The sequence below is a fragment of the Sapajus apella genome, unplaced genomic scaffold, assembly GCF_009761245.1.
Source record: "Sapajus apella isolate SASKATOON/1434 unplaced genomic scaffold, GSC_monkey_1.0 scaffold1, whole genome shotgun sequence".
Taxonomy (NCBI): Eukaryota; Metazoa; Chordata; class Mammalia; order Primates; family Cebidae; genus Sapajus; species Sapajus apella.
Window position 1 is genome coordinate 83,015,618 of NW_022436941.1, and position 22,875 is coordinate 83,038,492.

A 22,875-nucleotide genomic window follows, 5' to 3' on the forward strand; every position below is an offset into this window, starting at 1 on the left:
ATGGTGAATTGCAAATTCATATAATTCTGATAATTTTTACTTTGAATTGTTCTTTCTAGAGGTGGCATATAATATTTTTATCTCTAAACTGGGTGCCCCTTCATTAAAAGTTTTCTATTTAGCAAATTGTCTGGGTTTCTGTCATAGAATAGAAGAGGAAAAAAAAAGGCAGTTTCTGCTCTTAGAGAATGACAGACATATACACAAATAAGACAATGGAATGACTGAGGGAGTAAGAAAGAAAATGTGATGGGGGATGTGACGTTAAAATTCCACTAGGCACTATTAGTATTATACGAGCTGCTTTTTAATGGCAGCAGGTTTGATGAGATCTTGGTAGAAAAGTGCATCAAATTACCTGGGAGGCAGAGGTTGCGGTGAGCCGAAATCCCACCACTGCACTCTATCCTGGGTGTGAGTTATCTCAATTGATTGTTCACAGTCAGTTACAGATTGAACTCCTTGTTCTACCCATTCCCCCTTCTCACTACTGCACTTGACTAGTCTTAAAAAAACAAAAAGTAAACCAAATTATAGAAGCTGCTTAAAATTCCATTCCTGAGTACGTCAATATTTTGCTTCCTGATTATTTAGGAAGAAATTAATTCAACATTTATTAATGTTTTCATAAGCATATTAATGGTATTTAAAGAAGGTGAACAGCTTTTTCTCAAACAAAAGGTTGTGGGGCCAGAGCAGTGGCTCACGCCTCTAATCCCAGCACTTTGGGAGACCAAGGCAGGGGGATCACCTGAGGTCAGGAGTTCAAGACCAGCCTGGCCAAAATGGTGACATCTCACCTCTACTAAAACCATAAAAACTAGCCAGTTGTGATGGCATGCACCTGTAATCCTAGCCACATGCGAGGCTGAGACAGGAGAACTGCTTAAACCTAGAAGGTAGAGGTTGCAGTGAGCCAAGATTGTGCCACTGCACTCCAGCCTGGGTAACAAGAGTGAAACTCTATCTCAAAAAAAAAAAAAAAAAAAGTTCTTCTGTTCAAATTTGCCAAAATATATTGTATAGCCTTATACAGTTGAAGACCATGGGAAATGCTTTTAATAATAAATTGCACTAGATAGATTTGCTACTAATATATTAACAAACTAATAATTACTAATATAATAAATTGTACTAGATTATTTACAGTACTTCATTTAGCAGCAAGATCAGCACCTCTGCTTCACTTTTGAAAGCTTGTTTTGCATATTACTCATGAAAATCTAATCAAGGCCTTATGTTCTCCCTTTAGAATTCCTTGTGTGGATATCAGATCCGGATGGAATCTCGAGCTTGTGAATCTACCAGGTTACTCTATTGTACAACAGGGGTTTTGCTAAGGAAACTTCAAGAAGATGGTCTTCTAAGTAATGTGTCTCATGTTATTGTAGATGAGGTGAGTGATTCTATAGTTGTATTCAGAAATCTGAAATATTTCTTTATTAAAAAGATGTTACTCCTAATATTAGCTAACATTTTCTTTCTTACTAAATTATTATATACTTTACATATAATAATTTCTTGTAACAAATGTATCTCCTGTTGATTTAATAAATACTATATAATATTTGCTGTATGCTTAATGCTGTTCAAAGGATTATATATAACGTGTGTGTGTGTGTGTGTGTGTGTGTATTTCACAAATAGCACAGTCTTGGTTCACTGCAACCTTCACCTCCTGGGTTCAAGCAACTCTCCTGTCTCAGCCTCCCATGTGGCTGGGATTACAGGCGCATGCCACCACACCCAGCTAATTTTTGTATTTTTAGTAGAGACGAGATTTTACCATTTGTGATACACACACACACACACACACACACACACACACGCGACAATAGGCAGCGAATTCATTTAATTCTTCCAGTAACCCAGTGAAGCAGATATCCTTATTTTAAACTGAGGTACAGAGAGGTCATACAGCCTGCTCAGGTTTTCATAAGCCAGTAATTTCATAGCTAGGGGTTCAAATCCAGGCAATTTAGCTTCAGTCTGTATTAACAGTATACTGCCTCTCAACTATTACATGTAGTTGTTAAAGAATCTGCTCTAATTCTTAAAAGAAATCTTCACCACTGTATCACTTTCAAAGATATAATTTGAATCAAATTTGAATGCACATTTACATTGAATCGCACTAAAAGTTTCACATTATAATTATGCCGTAGTAGCCTAGTATATATAAACTAATTTGCTTGTATATAATTTTTCAAGAGCAGATAAGATATATAGCATTCCTTTTATTCAGAAAATAAAATTAAAAGTCCCCGCAATATAAAGTTTTTGTAAATGTCGGTTGATTCTCTAAGTTCAGAAAGCAATAGTGAAGGTTGAGTCATTCACTGATTTTTGATTAATAGACTATCCATTTTATTGGGTTATTTTTCCCCCTTTTGGTTAGAAATTATTAGAACCATAGAAAGGTAGAAAAATGAAAAGAAAAAGTATCTATAATTTCATGATCCAGAAAAAAATCAATGTTAGCCTTTAATTTATATTTATATACGTATATATTTAATCTGTGTATTTATTTGATAATTCTTTCACATTAGTCAACAAAAACATGATTTTTAAAAGTAGCTTTATACTAATATATGATTGGGGTGGACCCATAATTTATTTAGCTATTTTCCTCTCATTGGATAAGTTTGAGTAAAGACATTTTAAAATAAATATTTTGGTAATAAATAAACGATAGGAATTTTTATCTAAGGAGTCTTTATTCCGTAATGTGAGAGAACATTGTACAGTTGACCAACAGGTTTGTATGCTGGCTGTGCAGTAACAGACTAATGCACTGAGACAGAGTTTGCAGCACAGAAAGTGTTTAATGATTGCAGGGCACCAAACAAGGAGATGAGGAGACGCTCAATCTATCTCCCTGAGAATCCTGGGGCTTTTAAGGGGATTTTGGAGGGCAAGGGACTGGAAAATTTGGGTCATTGATTGGTCAGGGTAAAGGGATAAAGTCATCAGGATGTAGAAACTGCATTCTTTGGGGAATCAGCTCTTTGTAGTGTCCTTCATACCAGCTGGCCCCAGTGGGGTCCTTCAGATCAGCTTTGCGTCAGTAGTTTCACTGGTACATAGGACCTGAGGAATATCTCAAATGAAAAACTTAGCATTTTATAATATTCAAGTTATCTATAGAGCAATTAAGGGGAACTTTAATCTAGGGTCTGTGTGATTCTAGGAAAATAGGCAGTGAACTACTATGAAGAAGCAGGTCAGAGAACAAGCAGACCTAATGATGAATGCTCAATGTGCTGCAAGCTTAGTTTATGTTTTTCTTCCTTGATTAATTTTATAAAGTTTATAGGGATGGTTTCACTTTTATCACTAAGATGTCAACAGAAAGAGGCTGAATGGCTGCTTTATCTGGCCCATGGGCTCCTGTGGCAAGGGAAAAGGGGTAAGATGTCACAATTGTGGCTTTGTATGACCAAGACCTAGATTAAAATCAGTATCATCAAGGGTCAACATGAGCCAAAATGCTATTTTTTTTCTTTAGCTTATTATCATTCTTAAAATAAACTACAATATATTTATAGTGAGAAATTCTTACTGTTAAATAAATTGAAATATCTGTAGCAGTTAATAAGTTCTGTCCAACCCCAAATTATTACCAGAAAATTACTTGGTAAATATAGATCAGGATGAACTCTAAAAACCAGACCAACTTCAGGAAGTTGTTTGCTTTGATGGTTTTGTATTAGCCATTTGTAGACACAGTTAACTGAATTGAGCTTCAATGTGATACCATCAACCTCTTAGACACTACAGCAGTAAAAAAAAGCCTAGAAGTGAAATTCATCATCATGTTAAATATTTATTGTAAGAGATGTCAGGACAAAGTTCATGACGTTATACAGGACCCTCTTTATGAAGACAGGACAATGCTCCTTCTGGCCTTAATACTAGGAATTGTGTGATTTTAGTTTGTAGTCAGTATGAGAATTGAGTAGATTTTCTTGATGCCTGCTAGTGTGCTTACAGCCAGATTTTCTGCCCATCTATACCAAGTATACTTGGTAGTATGCACTTTTATTTGCTCTTTTTTATTTTCTATCCTTATTTTTTTCCTTTTAAAAAAAAAATCTGGCCAGGTACAGTGGCTTGCACCTACAATGCCAGCAATTTGGGAGGTTGAGGCTACAGCTCAAGAGACTAGCCTGAGCAATACAGGAAGACCTCCTTTCTCAAAAAAAAAAAAAAAAAAAGAAGCTATGTTTAGTGGCTTTTGCCTGCAGTCCAGTCTACTCACCGATAGTCCCATCTGCTTGCAAGGCTGAGGTGGAGGATTGCTTGAGCCTGGAAAGTCAAGGCTCCAGTAAGCTGTGATAGGAGCACTGCGCTCCAGCCTGGGCAACAGAGCAAGACCCTGTCTCAAAACAACAAACAAAAAAATTATTATTTGTATAAATTACCATCTATTTGATGAAGTTTTCCAGATCTGTGTCATCCATCAGATTTCTTTCCTGAGCTTCAGACTTAAATATCTAGCTACCTTCTAGATACTTTCAGTCTCAAGAACTCCAAACTCAGTAGTTCCATAACTCAACATTTCTCCTCCCTATTCATCTTTTATAATTTGCCCCCTCTCCTCTCTTCTGGATTTCTGAATGATCCCGAGTCACCTAGTCAAACCACCGAAGTAAGAGCGTCTCTTTTTCCTTCTTTCTCCCACATCCCCTGAATCCAATCACCTAGTCCTTTTATTTTGCCTTTCTCAAGTACATTTACTTTTCTCTGTATTCGTTGGAGTTACCGTGGAGAGCCCACCATTATCTCTTTAATTACTACAAAAACCTCTAATAAATTAAACTTCCTGCTTTGTTTTGCTCTCCACCACTACATTTTCCACATTGTAGCAAGGATTATCCTTTTCAAAATAAAACTCAGACCACATGATTCTTCTGCCTTAAAATGCTTGAATCACTGCCCTTCCTAACTCACTGGGATAAAGTCGTAACTCCTAAACACAGTTTACAAGGCCTTACAGGGCAGTTTATTGAGTATCTTAACAGCTTAATCTCTTGACTCCCATCCCATGCTCAAGTCATTGTTTTTGTTTCTCCAGTTTCTGAAAGTTGGTATGATTCTTCTTTCTACCATGAATTCATACATGCCGTGTCCCTTGACATAAACGCTTTTTTCTCCTTTTTTATGCCATTTCTTTATCCTCTTCTTCTTTTCATACTCATCCCTCAGTCCTCAGCATCAATGGCATTTGTCTTAGTAGGCTTCTTGACCATCTGGATTAGCTGTCTTTCATATATAATTTCAAACCATCATATACGATATCTTCATACTACACCAAAACTCTTAAAGGAAGATAACTCTCTTGGTTGCTTTTTAAAATCCAGCATCTAGCACAATGCCAAGTACTTATTGTTAGACTCTGTTGTAAAGGCTTTGTATTATCTCATTTGATTATCACAATTCTGAAGTTTGTATTATTTGTATTCTCCTTTTATAGAATAGACCCAGAATATTTAAATGACTTTCCCTAAGTCACACTGTAAGTGGCCAAGAGTTGGACGCAAGCAGTTGATTCCAGAGCCTGAACACTTAACCCCCACTGCCTCCCTTCCAGACAAATGAATGATAAAGGCTGTTTTGTTATCTTGATATACTTTATCCTTTTGTGCTACCCTAAATCTGTTATGAAGTAGAAATAACTCACAGTTCAGAAAGTTGGAAGATAGATTCGCACAGTCAACAAAGTCCTGACAGTATACCTCATCTGTGCTCTTCCCTAAAATGCATGTGTTGCAAGAGCATAAAACCCGTTTTTTCTGACAGTGATAGAGATTCCGTCAGATTCCTGCTAGTTAATTCCTCTTTTTCTACCTAGTAGATGAACCATCTGTCTTGTAATAGTGACAGTATAGTTTTTCTTTTTTTCTTTATTGTATTTATTGATTCATTCATTTTCTTTACTTCCCAAGATACGGAAGTAAAAAACAAGACAGTATAATTTTATATTAGTGGCAGAGATTTAGGAGTCACTCTTGCTTCTAAGTGAAATTTGGGATATACCTTACTCTTTTATTAGCTCTTTCTTTTTTATTTCTTATTTTGAGAGTCTCACTCTCGTCCAGGCTGGAGTGCAATGGTACAATTTTGGCTCACTGCAACCTCCACCTCCTGGGTTCAAGTGATTCTCCTGCCTTAGCCTCCCAGGTAGCTGGGATTACAGGTGCACACCACTACACTGGGCTAATTTTTGTATTTTTAGTAAAGACAGGGTTTCACCATGTTGGCCAGGCTGGTCTCAAACTCCTGACCTTAGGTGATCAGCCCGCCTCAGCCTCCCAAAGTGCTAGGATTACAGACATGAGCTACTGGCAATAAGAAATTCCTTTTTCACCCACCCCTCAAATTTAGGGTTGCATCCGGCCTTATCAGCTATATCTGATCTGATTTGCAAGCCATCTCACAGGGTAGAGTCATGCTGTCATGGCTAATCTAGTTCACTATATGCTGATTTTCAGTGGCTTCAATTTTAGAGAATGATTTTATTTTCAGTTCTGAAGATCTGCTTTATTTAAAACATACAGCTTCTTCCTCCTCACATATGTACTGAATGTACTTAAATATTGAATAACTTTTAGTAAATCTGGATGTCTGATTGTTTAAGTCTCTTAATAGAATTTACGCAATATATGATGAATTTTTTTATTCCCTTTATAAAACTAGGTTCATGAAAGAAGTGTCCAGTCTGACTTCCTACTAATTATCTTGAAAGAAATTTTACAGAAACGTTCTGATCTACACTTGATTCTAATGAGTGCCACTGTGGATAGTGAAAAATTTTCTACATATTTCACACATTGCCCCATTCTCAGAATTTCAGGAAGAAGTTATCCTGTTGAGGTAAATTTTCTTTACAATGTGTGTATAAGCGGAAACTGCAATCCCACCAGGTTCTTTCCCTAGGAGATGGGCCCTTGTAGTCTGAGCCCAGAACTATTCCTAGGTACAATGAGTCAACAGAGGATACAGACACAGCCTTAAGAATCACATGGCTACTACTGCCTTGCCTGAGGTTGGATAGGAGAGAAAGGAGGGTTTTGACTCAAGCCCCGAGGGCTACAGTACATAAAACTTTATTTTCACATGAAAATCATTATATTCAGATTAAGAGTAGCTATCCTTCCTGGTCATCTAGTTGCTAGGGAGAAAAAAAAAAAAAAAAAAGAGTGGCTATCTGGCAGTAAGGAACTCCATTTCACCCACCCCTCAAATTTAGGGTTGTCTTTGAAGCTTCCTTTCTACATATTCTAGTCTTGATTCTTACCTTTTCAGTTCAGCTGATATAGTCTACACTTAACTGTTTCATATGTATATATAGATACATCTCATAACGTAATTTGCCTTGAGACTTAAGGGACAATCCCTCAAGTCTTGATTCCCAAATAATACTAAAAAAAATTTTTTTCATAATATTCTAAATTAGCATTTGGTGACATTCAAAAGGTGGTATCCCCTTGTTCTCTTTAAAATGATATTTACTGAAATGAATTTGAATTCACCCATTTCTATGCCTTATTCTATCCAGGTTTTTCATCTTGAAGATGTAATAGAAGAAACAGGCTTTGTACTGGAAAAAGACTCAGAATATTGTCAGAAATTTCTGGAAGAGGAAGAAGAAGTAACCATTAATGTTACAAGCAAAGCAGGGGGAATAAAAAAATATCAGGTAAAAAGAAACTATTTGGAAAGATTACCCAGGGCCTAACCTGCCACAGGAGTTTCAAAATCATATGGTTAACACATTGAATTCGAGTATAATTTGATAGATGAGAAACAGGTCTGAGAATGAGCAAATTTTGAAGGTCATTTCTTTAATCTTTATTTCATAGACTATAGCCTTTGATTTGTGATACTTTGATTGTCATCTTATACTATTCTGGGCCATATAGATACACATACAAAATCAAGGACCATACAAGTTAGAAGCAACTTCTTGTAACAATTTCATAACAGTGATCAATTATTGAGGGGTACATTTGTAGTGATTTTTTTCCTACTTCATCTTAACACCATAGGTGGTCAGGATAGGGCAAGCCCCAAATCTAGATCCTTGCCATTGGTTTTCTTAGCCTTTGTCCTGGCAGGAGCAGGGCAGAGGCAAGATAGTGATAGGTAGATAGTGATAGATGGTGAAGCTGTCTAGGGCATCGTTCTTCCTAGAAAGTTAGTCTCAATTACGTGTTTTCAGAAATATCACAAAAGCAATGTTATCCTGCATTTTAGCCAGTGGTAATAGATCCAGCATTTTCATCATATCCATGATGTTTCATGCATGTTTCCGATTTGATGAAAACACAGAGTTAAAGTTACTTTATCTTTTAATTAAGCAGATAGACCAAGAAAGAAAAAACTAAAATCTTGCCCTAAAACACCAGAGGTAAAAAATTACAAACTAAAGAAAGACTTTAGAAAAGTAAGTTATTTCAGAAGATGTGATTGGAATTCAGGAGCCAAAGTAAAATGTAGAAGGAATGAGGCAAGTACAAGCTACTTATTAAAGTTATGACCTCTCTTGGCCTGGCTGCTTTTTAGTTGCCACAGATTGATGCATACATGATTACAATATGTTTTTCTACAATTCTTTTAGTCTGTATATGCCAAGATAAAGGTTTTGCTATATGAGGGCTGGATGACATCAAATTATAGGAGAAAGATGATACTTTCTGATACTCTCACCACTATTAAAAATTATACTCTTCCTATATTTTAACAAAATAGTAATGGTGACAATGAGAAAAATATAGATTTGAATGAATGCAAATACCTCCTTTTTTCCTTCTTTGTCTTATAAAAATACTTAATATTTTTATTCAGCTCCCTCTGGTTGAATTTCTTTTAGGAATACATCCCTGTTCAGACTGGAGCAAATGCTGATTTAAATCCATTTTACCAAAAGTACAGCAGCCGTACTCAGCATGCTATTCTATATATGAATCCTTATAAAATCAACCTGGATCTCATTTTGGAACTTCTTGCATATTTGGGTATATTTCTATTTCTATTTGACTTGATAAAATATTTCTACTAGCTGGAGATGTCTTATTAATATTTTATATGCTGTTCCTTATCTTCTTATTTTGAATATTGTATCTTTTTTAAAATTTCAGATAATAGTCCCCAATTCAGAAATATCGAAGGAGCAGTATTGATCTTTTTACCAGGGCTTGCGCATATTCAGCAGTTGTATGATCTTCTATCAAATGATAGAAGATTTTATTCTGAACGGTAACTATACATTTTCATTATATTCCTGGTAGTTTTAAAATAGGAAAATATATGGTACATTAAAACCCTTGATCAGAGTTTTCAAAGCCTTTTCACCTTTAGTTAAAATTACCTATGGTGAAGTAAGATTTTTTTCTTTTTTTTTTTTTTTTTTTTTTTGAGACGGAGTTTCACTCATGTTACCCAGGCTGGAGTGCAATGGCGCAATCTCGGCTCACCGCAACCTCCGCCTCCTGGGTTCAGGCAATTCTCCTGCCTCAGCCTCCTGAGTAGCTGGGACTACAGGCATGCGCCACCATGCCCAGCTGATTTTTTTGTATTTTTAGTAGAGACGGGGTTTCACCATGTTGACCAGGATGGTCTCGATCTCTTGACCTTGTGATCCACCCGCCTCGGCCTCCCAAAGTGCTGGGATTACAGGCTTGAGCCACCGCACCCGGCCGATTTTTTTCTTTAAACATTTCCATTATAATATGTTATCTACTAAAAATTTTTAGGTACTGTATTCTTCATTTGTTCCGTTTTATTTTATTTTTGAGACAGATTCATTCTCTGATGCCCAGGCTGGAGTGCAGTGGTGCAATTGCACCTTCGGCCTCAACCTCCTGGGCTCAAGCAGTCCCCCGACTTCAGCCTTCAGAGCAGCTGGGACCACAGGCATGCACTACTATGCCCAGCTAATTTTAAAAAATTTTTTCATAGAGAGAGACAAGGTCTCCCTCTGTTGCCCAGGCTGGTCTCAAACTCTTGGGCTCATGCGAACTTCTCACCTCAGCCTCCCAAAGTGCTGGGATTACAGGCGTGATCCACTGCCTGTAGCCTTCATCTTCTTAATATGATTAAGTAGAGGGAATCCTATGGTTAAAAGTAAGATGGTGACTCCCTTCTGCTAACCCGCTGAATCATGCAAAACTCCAAAAAAACCTGCAGTTTATATCCGTATATATTTAATTAGCTGTTTACTATATGTTTTAATATATTTTTGTTTTGTGAGACAGAGTCTCGCTCTGTCCCCCAGGCTGGAGTGCACTGGTACAATCTTGCCTCACTGCAACCTCTGCCTCCCAAGTTCAAGTGATTCTCCTGCCTCAGCCTCCCAAGTAGCTGGGATTATAGGCACCCGCCACCACGCCCAGCTAATTTTTGTATTTTTTTTTTTTTAGTAGAGAGGGGACTTCACCATGTTGGCCAGGGTGGTCTCAAACTTCTGACCTCGGGTGATCTGCCTGCCTCAGCCTCCCAAAGTGTTGGGATTACAGGCATGAGCCACCACACCCAGCCGATATAGTTTATTACTTCTGTAGTAAACCATATAAACTTGAACATTTAAAAAAATTTAATCCTATCCATATAATTTGTTTATATTCTCTATGATGCATGTATATGGGGTTTCATTGTACAATTCTGTAAGCTTTTGCATATGTTTAAATTTTTCATAATAAAAAATCTTAAAGTTGCTTGCTATATGCAAATAAATTTTGTTATTCTTTGCAGTGTCTTCTAAAGAGAAACTCTTGCTAAGAACTATGATTTTAACTTTCAGATATAGAGTGATAGCTCTGCATTCTATTCTTTCAACCCAAGATCAAGCTGCAGCATTCACACTTCCTCCTCCAGGAGTCAGGAAGGTAAAATTTAGTACAGCAAATTTATATGTTACTACCTGAGAGTATTTCATTAGGGCAGTAAAACTTTTTATCATCAAAGACAGTTGTTAACATTAAGTGCCTTATAGCACATTGCCAACTCCAAGTGTTCTGCAGCTTACCATCATCAGAGTGAACCCAGTGTTACAATTCAAGCATTTGAATATTTACGTTATGTGAGACTGGATATTTAAATCTTCAGAGTATTCTCATTGTTCTCTAGGCAGATCCTCTCTGATAATTTTTATAGTACATAAACCATTAGGTAGGTCACAAAGCTGATAAATAACAGAGCCAGGATAACAACATTAATATGATTTTTTTTCCCTAATAATTGTGAAGGGTTATGCTAAGCTGTCTCCATTCTCTGTTCAGTTTCCCATTCTACTTATGTCTTTTTTTTTTTTTGAGATGGAGTTTCGCTCTTGTTGGCCTGGCTGGAGTGCAATGGTGCGATCTCAGCTCACTGCAACCTCCGCTTCCTGGGTTCGAGCAATTCTTCTGCCTCAGCCTCCCAAATAGCTGGGATTACATACATCTGCCACCATACCCGGCTGATTTTTGTGTTTTTAGTAGAGACAGGGTTTTGGGAGATGGGGTTTTGGTTTTGCCATGTTGGCCAGGCTGGTCTCGAACTCCTGACCACCGGTGATCTGCCCACCTCAGCCTCCCAAAATACTGGGATTACAGGCATGAGCCACCATGCCTGGTCCCCTGCTTATGTCATTTTTAAGATGATTGACTAGAATTAGGAGAATGGTATTTTTGTTGGAATAAAAATTTATATTTTATATTTAGTCTAATTAGTAAGCTAAGCTGACAAAACTACAGTAAATTAAAATTATACAATAACAGCAAATAGAATGTAAATTTTTGTGACTGAAATTGAAATTCAGTTTTTAAATTTCATGAGCTCAAACTATCTTAAGAAGTTTAAATGATGGTATATTGCTGAAAGTAGTCTAAATGTTTTAAGCTTTTTATTTATTTTCAGATTGTTTTAGCAACAAATATTGCAGAGACAGGCATCACTATTCCAGATGTTGTATTTGTAATTGATACTGGAAGAACAAAAGAAAATAAGTAAGTCTGAATTTCCCAAATCAAAACATTTCTAACCTGGAAAGAGTTTGGGACTCTTGAATTCTTGGGAGAAATCCTAAAATCATATAAGGAAAATCCTAAATGTCCAAGTTCTGTCCAAAGCAAAAGCCGTAGAGAAACTATAGGAAACTTTAAAATATCTGAGAGTAAATGTCAGAATTTCATGTCATGGGTTTTCCCTTAAGTAATACTGGTATACTGCTACTTTTAGAAAAGTGCTGAGAAAAATTTTCAGAACATAAATGTTTATAGATTCTTTTATTTGTAAAACATTTAACAAAAAGCATTCTTTGTGACTTTTGAAGTAAGATCTGAATTTAAATCTCTTGAGCAAGTAATATAACCTCTCTAATCATCAGTTTCCTCATTTGTAAATGGGTAAAATGAAAATTTCATAACTCAAAGTGCCTAGTTCAGTAACTGGAACATAATAGGACTGTAACTGAATCTTCAACAAAAAGATTACTACTATATAAATAATGTTTACATTGCATAAATAGGACAGACAACATTTAGTAGTTTATTGTAATCCATATACACTATCCCCTGTTTTAGGAAACCATACTATATTTGCAAGAGAGTATCACTACTCAATAGAAAGTAGATTTTTGATTCTTTGAATTATACCTTCAGAGAAAATGTTTTCAGGGTTTAACTGTATCGTAAAAGGTATGTTGAATTGTAATGTTCACAGTAACACTTCTCAAAATATTTCAAAGAATTCTCATTGTATAATTAATAAGTATTCTACTAAATTTAAGAAAGATTCTATGATCAGATTAGTATGAGAAAGGATAAGTTAAACAATTTGTTTTTCTTTTGCCAGACTTTTAATTTGTAGTATGAGATTTATATGCAATGTTTACGAAATTATTTAAATATGAAGCATAATTTAAGAACTATTGGTCCATAATAATGGACTTTTTAAGCCTATGTTTAACTTAATTGTAAGAGTCAAATCCAGCTTTTCCAATTTTGACTTAAGTCAATTATCTACATATTCTCTCCTAAAACATTTCTTTAGGTACCATGAAAGCAGTCAGATGAGTTCTTTGGTCGAGACGTTTGTCAGTAAAGCCAGTGCTTTACAGCGCCAGGGAAGAGCCGGGCGGGTCAGAGATGGCTTCTGCTTCCGAATGTACACAAGAGAAAGGTATGGCATAGCATTGGAAATGTAAAACATATAAGCTAGTACTCTGTGACATTTCTGATAATATGTATTTTTTATTACTTTATTTTTCAGATTTGAAGGCTTTATGGATTATTCTGTTCCTGAAATCTTACGTGTACCTTTGGAGGAATTATGCCTCCATATTATGGTAATCTCAAGGGAACTTGGATGGATTTTGTTCTTCACCCCTTTCTAGAAAAGAAAAAAATGAACACCTAAACTTACCTTACCTTATATTGCTTTAGATTTTCAACGTTTTAAATCTTCCTTAATATATGCCCATATCCATCTAAGTAAATCCACTGTGTTTTGATTTTGCCAGACACTTAAACTTTATAGATGAAAATACAGCTTCATAACCTAGACTAATAGTTCTCAACTAGGGGCACCGTTGCCTACCAGAGGACATTGGGCAATGTCAGGAGATATTTTTGGTTGTCATAGTTGGACAGGGAGGGTAAATGGTATCTAGTAGGTAAAGATCTGGGATGCTGCTAAACATCTGACAGTATACAGGGCAACTCCCTGAAACAAAGAATCATTCAGGCCAAAATATCAGTAGTACTGAGACTGAGAAACCCTGACCTAGATGAAGGTCTTCTTAGAATGAAAGATCTATAATATCCTTCAGTTCTTAGATTTTTGACTCTGTCAAAATCAGGAATGAAGAAACTAAAAATGTAGACTGGAAAACCTAATACTTATTCCTTCCCCACCCAAACACACACATGCACTCATACAGTCTTCCCCGCCACTCCTCTGACCCCCATTATAAGAAAAATAACAGGATAGCCCTACTTACCCTCTTTGCTCAAAATTTTACTGAAGTCAGATTAGTTCCAATACCATCTCATTGGGTAGTGTTAATTCTTTGATTTCATACCAATTTTATTATTTTTAATCTGCAGAAATGTAATCTTGGTTCTCCTGAAGATTTCCTCTCCAAAGCCTTAGATCCTCCTCAGCTCCAAGTGATCAGCAATGCAATGAATTTGCTCCGAAGAATTGGAGCCTGTGAACTAAATGAGCCTAAACTGACTCCGTTGGGCCAACACCTTGCAGCTTTACCTGTGAATGTCAAGATTGGCAAGATGCTTATTTTTGGTGCCATATTTGGCTGCCTTGACCCAGTGGTAAATCAAACAATGCTGCTGCTTCTTTACTTTAAATATCCTTTGACTAGGAAATTACAAGTTTGGAAACTATTTTTAATTAAAATTTTTTTTAACTAAATAGAATGTCTATGCTAACATTAAAACCCAGAGGGCCTGAATGCTTGATAAGAATTTTTTTTTTTTTTTTTTTTTTTGAGACAGGATCTGGCACTGTTGCCCAGGCTGGAGTGCAGTGACGCAATCTAGGCTCACTGCAACCTCCACCTCCTGGGTTCAAGGGATTGATGCCTCAGCCTCCCAAGTAGCTGGTATTACAGGTGCGTGCCACCACACCTGGCTAATTTTTGCATTTTTAATAGAGATGGGGTTTCTCCATGTTGGCCAGGTTGGATAAGAATTTTTAAATATAATATTTAACTTTTTATATTTATATACTTGAAAATCTGTTCATCCATTTACTTAAGTGTACTGTAGTTACTATTTTATGAATGATTTTGGCTTGTCTAAACTTTTGTCTTCGACCCACTTGAAATATTTAATGGAATATATAGTGGATGATTTTTAGGAAGCTTTGAATACTACCGACTTTGAAAAGTAAAATCAAAAACTTTTTTCTTCCCTTTTTTGGGTTCTCTGAGCCAATAATTAGCAAGTTCTCTTTTCTCAAATTATCTCAGAATTAACAAATTCTGTGCATCTGTCTGAGTCTCTGGGCACATATGCTTGCTGTGCCATTCCAACTTTGCAACTTTATCAAGCGATGCCCTTTTCTGGGATTACCAATAAAGGCTATTTAAAAACGGAATGGAAGCCTGGGCAACTTAGTGAGATCTTGATTCTGCAAAATTTAAGATAAAAAAAATTAGCCAGCCATGGTGATGCACCCCTCTAGACCCAGCTATTCAGGAGGCTGAGGTAGGAGGATTGCTAGAGCCTAGGATGTAGGAGGGGGCAGTGAGCTAATGATTGCCACTGCACCCCAGCCTAAGCAACAGAACAAGATCCTGTCTCTAAAAAATCCAAAAATAAAAACAGAATGAAGAAAATATGACTTACTACTCTAGTCTCTCTTTAGTATTCAAAATAGATATTTATCAGAATTAAATACCCATGGTAGTTTATCTGAAAACCTACAACAACAAATGGATTGTTATGTAGTCCAGATTATTTTTAAAGATCATTGCAGACTAAGAGTGGAAATTCAGGAGTCTTGGAGTCAAGATAACTGAGTTATGATTCCAAGATTGCCTCTAACTGTATGACAGACTATAAATTATTTATACAAATGTTCAGTTTTTTTTATCTGATTCTGGTGATAATTACCTCCTTACCTCACAGAAAGGGCATAAAAGTAAAGGGATATATTTTTGAAATTCCTTAAAATGAAACAAAAAATAACTATTTAAAATGAAAATACAGTTAGCTAAAGTAAAACATGATAAAAGTATTGAAAAGGGCAACTTAAAGTATTATTGTTTTATGATTGGCTTTCTTTTATAAGTTAACTTTCATTGGATAGTTCTTTAATGATAAATTGTTTTGTCATTTATGGATAGGCAACACTAGCTGCAGTTATGACAGAGAAGTCTCCTTTTACCACACCAATTGGTCGAAAAGATGAAGCAGATCTTGCAAAATCAGCTTTGGCTGTGGCGGATTCAGACCACCTGACGATCTACAATGCATATCTAGGGTAAAAACATAATCTGGCTGTTATCAATAAGCCAATTACCTGAGGTTATTTACTTTACAAAACATTACCTTTGACTCATTATAACTGTACTTCTCTGGTTTAAATTTATTTTTAGTTATTTCATCTGTCAAGGTATAATTATATTAGAGATTCATGTGCTTTATAATCCTTCCTAAAACTTAAAAATAATATATTTGGTGTCATATGTATATTAACTCATTTGAAGTAATTTAATAATTTACTGTTAAACAGAAAATATCTATTAATACTGTTAACAGATCTGTTAATGTTAATATTCTTATATACAGTTGGTGGTTGCTACAACAAGCAAGATCCCACCTCTTTTTAAATTATAATTTAATTAAATCTTACTTTGGTTACTGACTCAGAAAAAGAGTTTGGAAAGAGAACATGGTGAACTTTATTCATTAATTGACATTTTATTTATCTAGATGGAAGAAAGCAAGACAAGAAGGAGGCTATCGTTCTGAAATCACATATTGCCGGAGGAACTTTCTTAATAGAACATCACTGTTAACCCTAGAGGTAATTCTTAACATAGGTCTTTCACTCAGAGTCATGGATAACTATAATAAGTTTATTTTGGAAAAAAGAATGCCTAGAAAAATACTTGACACATAGTAAGGGTTTAATAAACATTTATTGAGTTAGTATGTTTGTGATTGTACTTGCTTGTTTCTTCCAGCAAGTCACTTGTATGTATTATACAGTGATTTAAAATAATATTTAATAATCATAATATGTTCAAGAAATGATTAAAAAGAGTGGCTAATGCCTATAATCCCAGTGCTTTGAGAGGCGAAGCAGGAAGATGGCTTCAGGCCAAGTGTTTGAGACCAGCCTGGGCAACATAGTGAGACCCCATCTCTACCAAAAATAAAAACATTAAGTGAGCATGATAGCACATGCCTGTAGTCCCAGCTTCTCAGAAGGCCAGGGTGGGAGGATTGCTTGAGCCCAGTAGTTCAAGTTCCAGAGACAAATGAAGAAGGTACTTTGCAGTCTAGGATCAAGATTTCTCTGTCAATTATTTCTCAGTGTTGACCATCCTCATTGAGTAAAAATCTCCAGAGAAAAAGGAGAGCTACTGTGGAAGTAGATGTTGTGAATAAAAATGTGTTCAGACACATTTTTCTTGAGCTCAAATTTTAGACATTCATATGTTTTGAGACATCTAAAGTCTTAGGGTGGGGTGAATAGCTGATTTTAATTCTTGACTTTCCAGTATCTTTTTTTTTCTTCCCTAAGGTAATTTGGGCTATAGTTAGCTAAATAATCATTAGTATCCTGTCAATTTTTATAGGAAACAGTAATATAAATTACAATGTTATTTGGAAATTTCTCTAATCACCTTTGATTATTTCTGTTTTTAACATAAACCAATCTAGGATGTAAAGCAGGAGTTAATAAAGTTGGTTAAGGCAGCAGGATTTTCATCTTCCACAACTTCTACCAGCTGGGAAGGAAACAGAGCCTCACAGACCCTCTCTTTCCAAGAAATTGCCCTTCTTAAAGCTGTACTGGTGGCTGGACTGTATGACAATGTGGGGAAAATAATCTATACAAAGTCAGTGGATGTTACAGAAAAACTGGCCTGCATTGTGGAGACAGCCCAAGGCAAAGCACAAGTACATCCATCCTCAGTAAATCGAGATTTGCAAACTCATGGATGGCTCTTATACCAGGAGAAGGTAAAGTACTCATGCTTAAATTCTAGTATTCAGAGCATTATTCTAGAAGTCATTCATAACAAGTTAGGATGCCCTAACAGGTATTTTATTTGCTTCTCAAATTGAAGCTATTCGTTTTTGTTAATATTTGAAATCAAGATGCACATAGCTTCTCAAACAAAAGAGTGCTATTTTCGCTTCCAAAAAAAAAAATAGTAAGGTTTCTATTCTGCCTATCATCTCTTTTACTTGGAGTAAAGACAGTAATAGCAAATCGATGTTGCTTAATAATGTATCAGTCCCTGAGTATTTCATTAAAAGGTGATGTCTCAGAAGGGAATAAAAGACAAGTTGTATGTGCTGTTCCCATTTAAAGGGATGTTGGATGGTGTATTAGAACTGTGGATGATTTGCAACAGTTTTGGTCACAGTATCACCTAAGATTATTTAATAGCAAATATTTATAGATTACAATGAAAACAAACAGTCAACCTTTTGAGTTGGAGCTGCATGACCACTGCATTTTCTTTTTTTTTTTTTTTTTTAATTGTACTTTAGGTTCTGGGGTACATGTGCAGATCATGCAGGATTGTTGCATAGCTGTACCCAACATGGCAATGTAGTTTGCTGCCTCCATCACCTACATCTGGCATTTCTCCCCATGTTATCCCTCCCCGCAAGCTGTCCTTCCCTTGGCACCCTCCCAACAGACCCCAGTGCATGATGCTCCCCTCCCTGTGTTCTCATTGTTCAACACCTGCCTGTGAGTGAGAACATTCAGTGTTTGATTTTCTGTTCTTGTGTCAGTTTGCTGAGAATTATGGTTTCTAGATTCATCCATGTCCCTACAAAGGACACAAACTCATCATTTTTATGGCTGCATAGTATTCCATGGTGTATATGTGCCACATTTTCCTTGTCCAGTCTATTGTCAGTGGGCATTTGGTTTGGTTCCAGGTCTTTGCTATTGTAAACAGTGCCGCTATGAACATAAGTGCGCATGTGTCTTTATAATAGAATGATTTATAATCCTTTGGGATTATACCCAGTAATGGGATTGCTGGGTCAAATGGAATTTCTATTTCTAGGTCCTTGAGGAAGCACCACACTGTCTTCCACATTGGTTGAACTAATTTACGCTCCTACCAACAGTATAAAAGTGTTCCTGTTTCTCCACATCCTCTCTGACCACTCCATTTTCTTATTTTTTAACATACTGTGGAGGTTAAGTTGGCATTTTCTCTTCATATTTTGGATTTTTGTTACCTATCTTATAGTCACACATTTTTTAGGCAGTATGAGAAGAAAAGGGAACATAAGAAATTGAAACGTATTTCTTCTCCCTTTACAAAGAGTGCCTCCATTTTGTTTCTTGACCTTTAAAGTAACAAAGATCCGTTATTTCAATCACTGGTTTGAATAACTCTCAACATTTATCAAACTTAAATGCAAAACATGAGAAATTACTGATTGGCACCCATAGCTGAACATTGGTCTAGGAACCAGAAACTGAAAATTAATCATAATTTTAACATTAATTATTCAAGATCATTAGCATTATAAAATTGCTTGTACCTAGTTTCCTTTATGTTCAAAGTATATAACTCAGCCTTAGAAATAATATTTAAAATGCCTTTTCATAGCATAAATACATAGGTGGTAACAGTAATTATTATAAAATTGATAAATTATGCACATGAGAAAATGAAAATATGGCTTTGCAAAAACTCTTGGCTTAAAACGTAGCGTTAAACAAATTGTAGAAAAAATGCTTACTTGAAAAAGATAAATGACTTCCATTTCTGTATTTTGAAGTTATTCCTCCCTTTTTTCCCATCTAGATAAGGTATGCCAGAGTGTATTTGAGAGAAACTACCCTAATAACCCCTTTTCCAGTTTTACTTTTTGGTGGTGATATAGAAGTTCAACACCGAGAACGTCTTCTTTCTATTGATGGCTGGATCTATTTTCAGGTACATAGTACAACTGATTTTATTATTAAAATTTTTCAACTTCCAGTACTGTTGAGGTACACTTTTTAAAATTTTATTGGAGTTCGCATAATTTCTTCCTAAAATATGAGTTAAAGTAGAAGAATTCCTTATTTTATCTTGCCTCTGTGGTTTTAAATCTATAAATTTGAAAATCAAATTATATTGCTATTACAAATTCTATTTATTACTAACAACAATTCTAGCTTTCTATGTGTTGGGTACTTCAATAGTTAACTTTATATGGATTTTCCCTAATTAATATCCTAACAACCTTGTTAGATAATTTCTATGGTTTCTTTTATATAAATAAAGACTCAAACACAGTGAGAAATTAAATAATTTTCCCAAGATTTACATGGATTGTTATTGACAGCAAGATTCAAATATAGGACTATTTGATACCCAAATTTATTCTCATTCCACTATATTGTGGAATAAAAAGGAATAAAAGACCAAACAGATTCATAGTTTATAATTCATACTGTTGAACTCTTCTCTGGAAAAATTAGAGCAACCATGCTTATTTCTGGCAATAAGTTTTATCTGTTTCTCTGTACTCTCATCAAGATTGACCAGCTTAAACGAAGCAAACTTATTACATTCTGTTAGGTTATTCTATGATAGCTGTTTGTCTAGGAATGGAGAGGTGAATTTTAAATGCAGCTAACAATTATATGCGTTTGTACAAAGAAGCTGGGGAGGTGGAAATGTTTTATAACTGGATTGTGATGGTTGCACAACTCTATAAATTTACTAAAACCTATTGAAATTAGTGAAAATGAGTGAGTTTTTATGGTAAGTTATATCTCAATAAAGCTGTTTAAAAAAATTTCCCTCCCCAAAACTGTAGTCTTAAGTTCCACAGAGTTGATATAAAAAGAGAAGAAAACAATTATTGGAGTAATAGTTGCCTTATTTTGGGAAGAATTATCAGACTTAATAAGGAAACTGAGAGGTTTGCATGCTTAGCTCCAGAAATAATTTGTCTGTATTTTTCCCATTGTGTTTTCCATTAAAAGCAAGATGTGCTAAGGCAGATTGTAAGGTATATATGCTTACCTTGATTTACTTAAACATATGCACACTCCGCTGGATTGATTTTGTCTATTTTTTCATCTCCTCTTAATAGGCCCCTGTAAAGATAGCTGTCATTTTCAAGCAGCTGAGAGTTCTTATTGATTCTGTTTTAAGAAAAAAGCTGGAAAATCCAAAGATGTCCCTTGAAAGTAAGTGTTTGCTTTACTGTAAGTGAAAGACAGTATACACATACATATATAGGTACATATATATACACATGCATATACTCATACATACATAGGTACACATACCTATGTATTAATGCGTGGAAAAACTTTCTAAGAGGCCGGGCATGGTGGCTCATGCCTATAATACTAGTACTTTGGGAGGCCAATGCGGGCAGATCATCTGAGGTCAGGAGTTCAAGACCAGCCTGGCCAACATGGTGAAACCCTGTCTCTACTAGATGTATTTAAAAAATCAGCTGGGCATGGTGGCAGGCACCTGTAATCCCAGCTGCCCAGGTGGCTAGGGCAGGAGAATTGCTTGAACCTGGGAGGCAGAGGTTACAGTAAGCTGAGATTATGCCATTGCACTCCAGCCTAGGACACAAAAGTGAAACTCTGTCTCAAAAAAAAAAGACCTTCTAAGAGAAAATCTGAAATATTCTACAAATCATTATTTTTTTTTTTTTTTTTGTAACATTGGAATATACTAAAGCACACTGAAATCTTTTTTTGTTTTTGGTTTTGGTTTTTTTTGAGACAGAGTTTCACTCTTGTTGCCCAGGCTGGAGTGCAATGGTGCATTCTCGGCTCACCACAACCTCTGCCTCCTGGGTTCAAGAGATTCTCCTGCCTCAGCCTTTCAGGTGGCTGGGATTACAGGCATGTGCCACCACGCCCGGCTAATTTTTTGCATTTTTCATAGAGATGGGATTCCACCATATTGGCCAGGATGGTCTCGATCTCTTGACCTCATGATCCACTGGCCTCAGCCTCCCAAAGTGCTGGGATTACAGGCGTGAGCCACTGCACCCAGCCAGCGTACTGAAATCTTAAAGATTCTATCTATTTTATGCTGAATTCCATCAACCTCAATTAGTGATTATTCACAACCTAATTACCCTTCTAAGGTTTAGTTTACTCCTGTCTCTGTTAAACTTCATTTCTAAACTTCTAGCCATTTCATAGAAAAAAAGGTTAATAAAACTGAGCATAGTAAACTTTGTTACTTATTGGCATTTTAGTAAACTGGTGACATAGCTATTATGAAAAAAAACTAATAAGCCAAGCATGGTGGCCTATGCCTGTAGTCCCAGCTACCTGGAAGGCTGAGGTGGGAAGGTTGCTTGCCCCGGGAGTTAAAAGTCCAGCCTGGACAACATATCTCTATCTCTAAGAAATATATGTATATATACACACACCCATATATATATTTGTGTATGTGTGTGTATGATTTAGGGACTTTCTGTCAGGTTTATTTCAGCATGGTTTTTCCACCATGTGTTTGTTTCAAATGCAGAGCTGTTTCTCTGTATAAAATAAGCACATTCTCCTTCAACAGAAATCTGAAATGAGCCGGGCATGGTGACTCTGCCTGTAAGCCCACCACTTTGGGAGGCTGAGGCAGGAGGATCACTTGAGGCCAGGAGTTCAAGACCAGCCTGGGTAACGTAGGGAGACGCCATCTCTACAAACAACTTAAAAAAAAATTAGCCAGGCCTGGTGGCATGCGCCTGCTGTCTCAGCTACTTGGGAGGCTAGGGCGAGTATCTACACTCCATTCTGGGTGACAGAGCAAGACTTCATATCAAAAAATAAGAGATAAATCTGAAATGAACCCCTGAGTTTGCAGTTTGCCCAGTGCAGTGTTTCTCAAACTTGCCAAATCACCAAAATCATCCTGGCAGTTGCAAAGAATACAGGGTCTAAAGACCTACCCTAGACACACTGATCTCTATGGGAGAGGCCTGTGGCTGTATTATTTTTAAATTCTTTTATTCTTTAACACTTCCCCTCTAAGACTATCCGCTTTTTAAATGCAGTTAATTATTTTTAATAAACTGGGTTGTTTTTCTGGTAGAATGTCCCACATTTGGGGTTTCGTTAGTTGCATACTCGTGATCTAACATGTACTCTATTTCCTATATTTCCTATAAACTGGTAGTTGTATTTGGAGGT

General features: G+C 36.1%; 1 protein-coding gene across 3 annotated transcripts in view; it reads left to right on the forward strand.

The window, feature by feature from the left end:
• Positions 1 to 22,875, forward strand: part of DHX29 (DExH-box helicase 29) — a 50,923-nt gene that overhangs the window by 25,754 nt on the left and 2,294 nt on the right. The window contains exons 12-26 of one of the 3 annotated variants that reach the window (XM_032280737.1): positions 1,253 to 1,396; positions 6,700 to 6,876; positions 7,562 to 7,702; positions 8,876 to 9,020; positions 9,144 to 9,261; positions 10,805 to 10,889; positions 11,902 to 11,990; positions 13,036 to 13,164; positions 13,255 to 13,330; positions 14,091 to 14,315; positions 15,854 to 15,990; positions 16,443 to 16,536; positions 17,400 to 17,702; positions 19,523 to 19,654; positions 20,805 to 20,901. In XM_032280737.1, the coding sequence (XP_032136628.1) occupies positions 1,253 to 1,396; positions 6,700 to 6,876; positions 7,562 to 7,702; positions 8,876 to 9,020; positions 9,144 to 9,261; positions 10,805 to 10,889; positions 11,902 to 11,990; positions 13,036 to 13,164; positions 13,255 to 13,330; positions 14,091 to 14,315; positions 15,854 to 15,990; positions 16,443 to 16,536; positions 17,400 to 17,702; positions 19,523 to 19,654; positions 20,805 to 20,901 (2,092 nt within the window). Of the gene's footprint in view, positions 1 to 1,252; positions 1,397 to 6,699; positions 6,877 to 7,561; positions 7,703 to 8,875; positions 9,021 to 9,143; positions 9,262 to 10,804; positions 10,890 to 11,901; positions 11,991 to 13,035; positions 13,165 to 13,254; positions 13,331 to 14,090; positions 14,316 to 15,853; positions 15,991 to 16,442; positions 16,537 to 17,399; positions 17,703 to 19,522; positions 19,655 to 20,804; positions 20,902 to 22,875 lie in introns of those variants that run through there. The other 2 variants (XR_004269713.1, XM_032280745.1) reach the window with 2 other exon arrangements.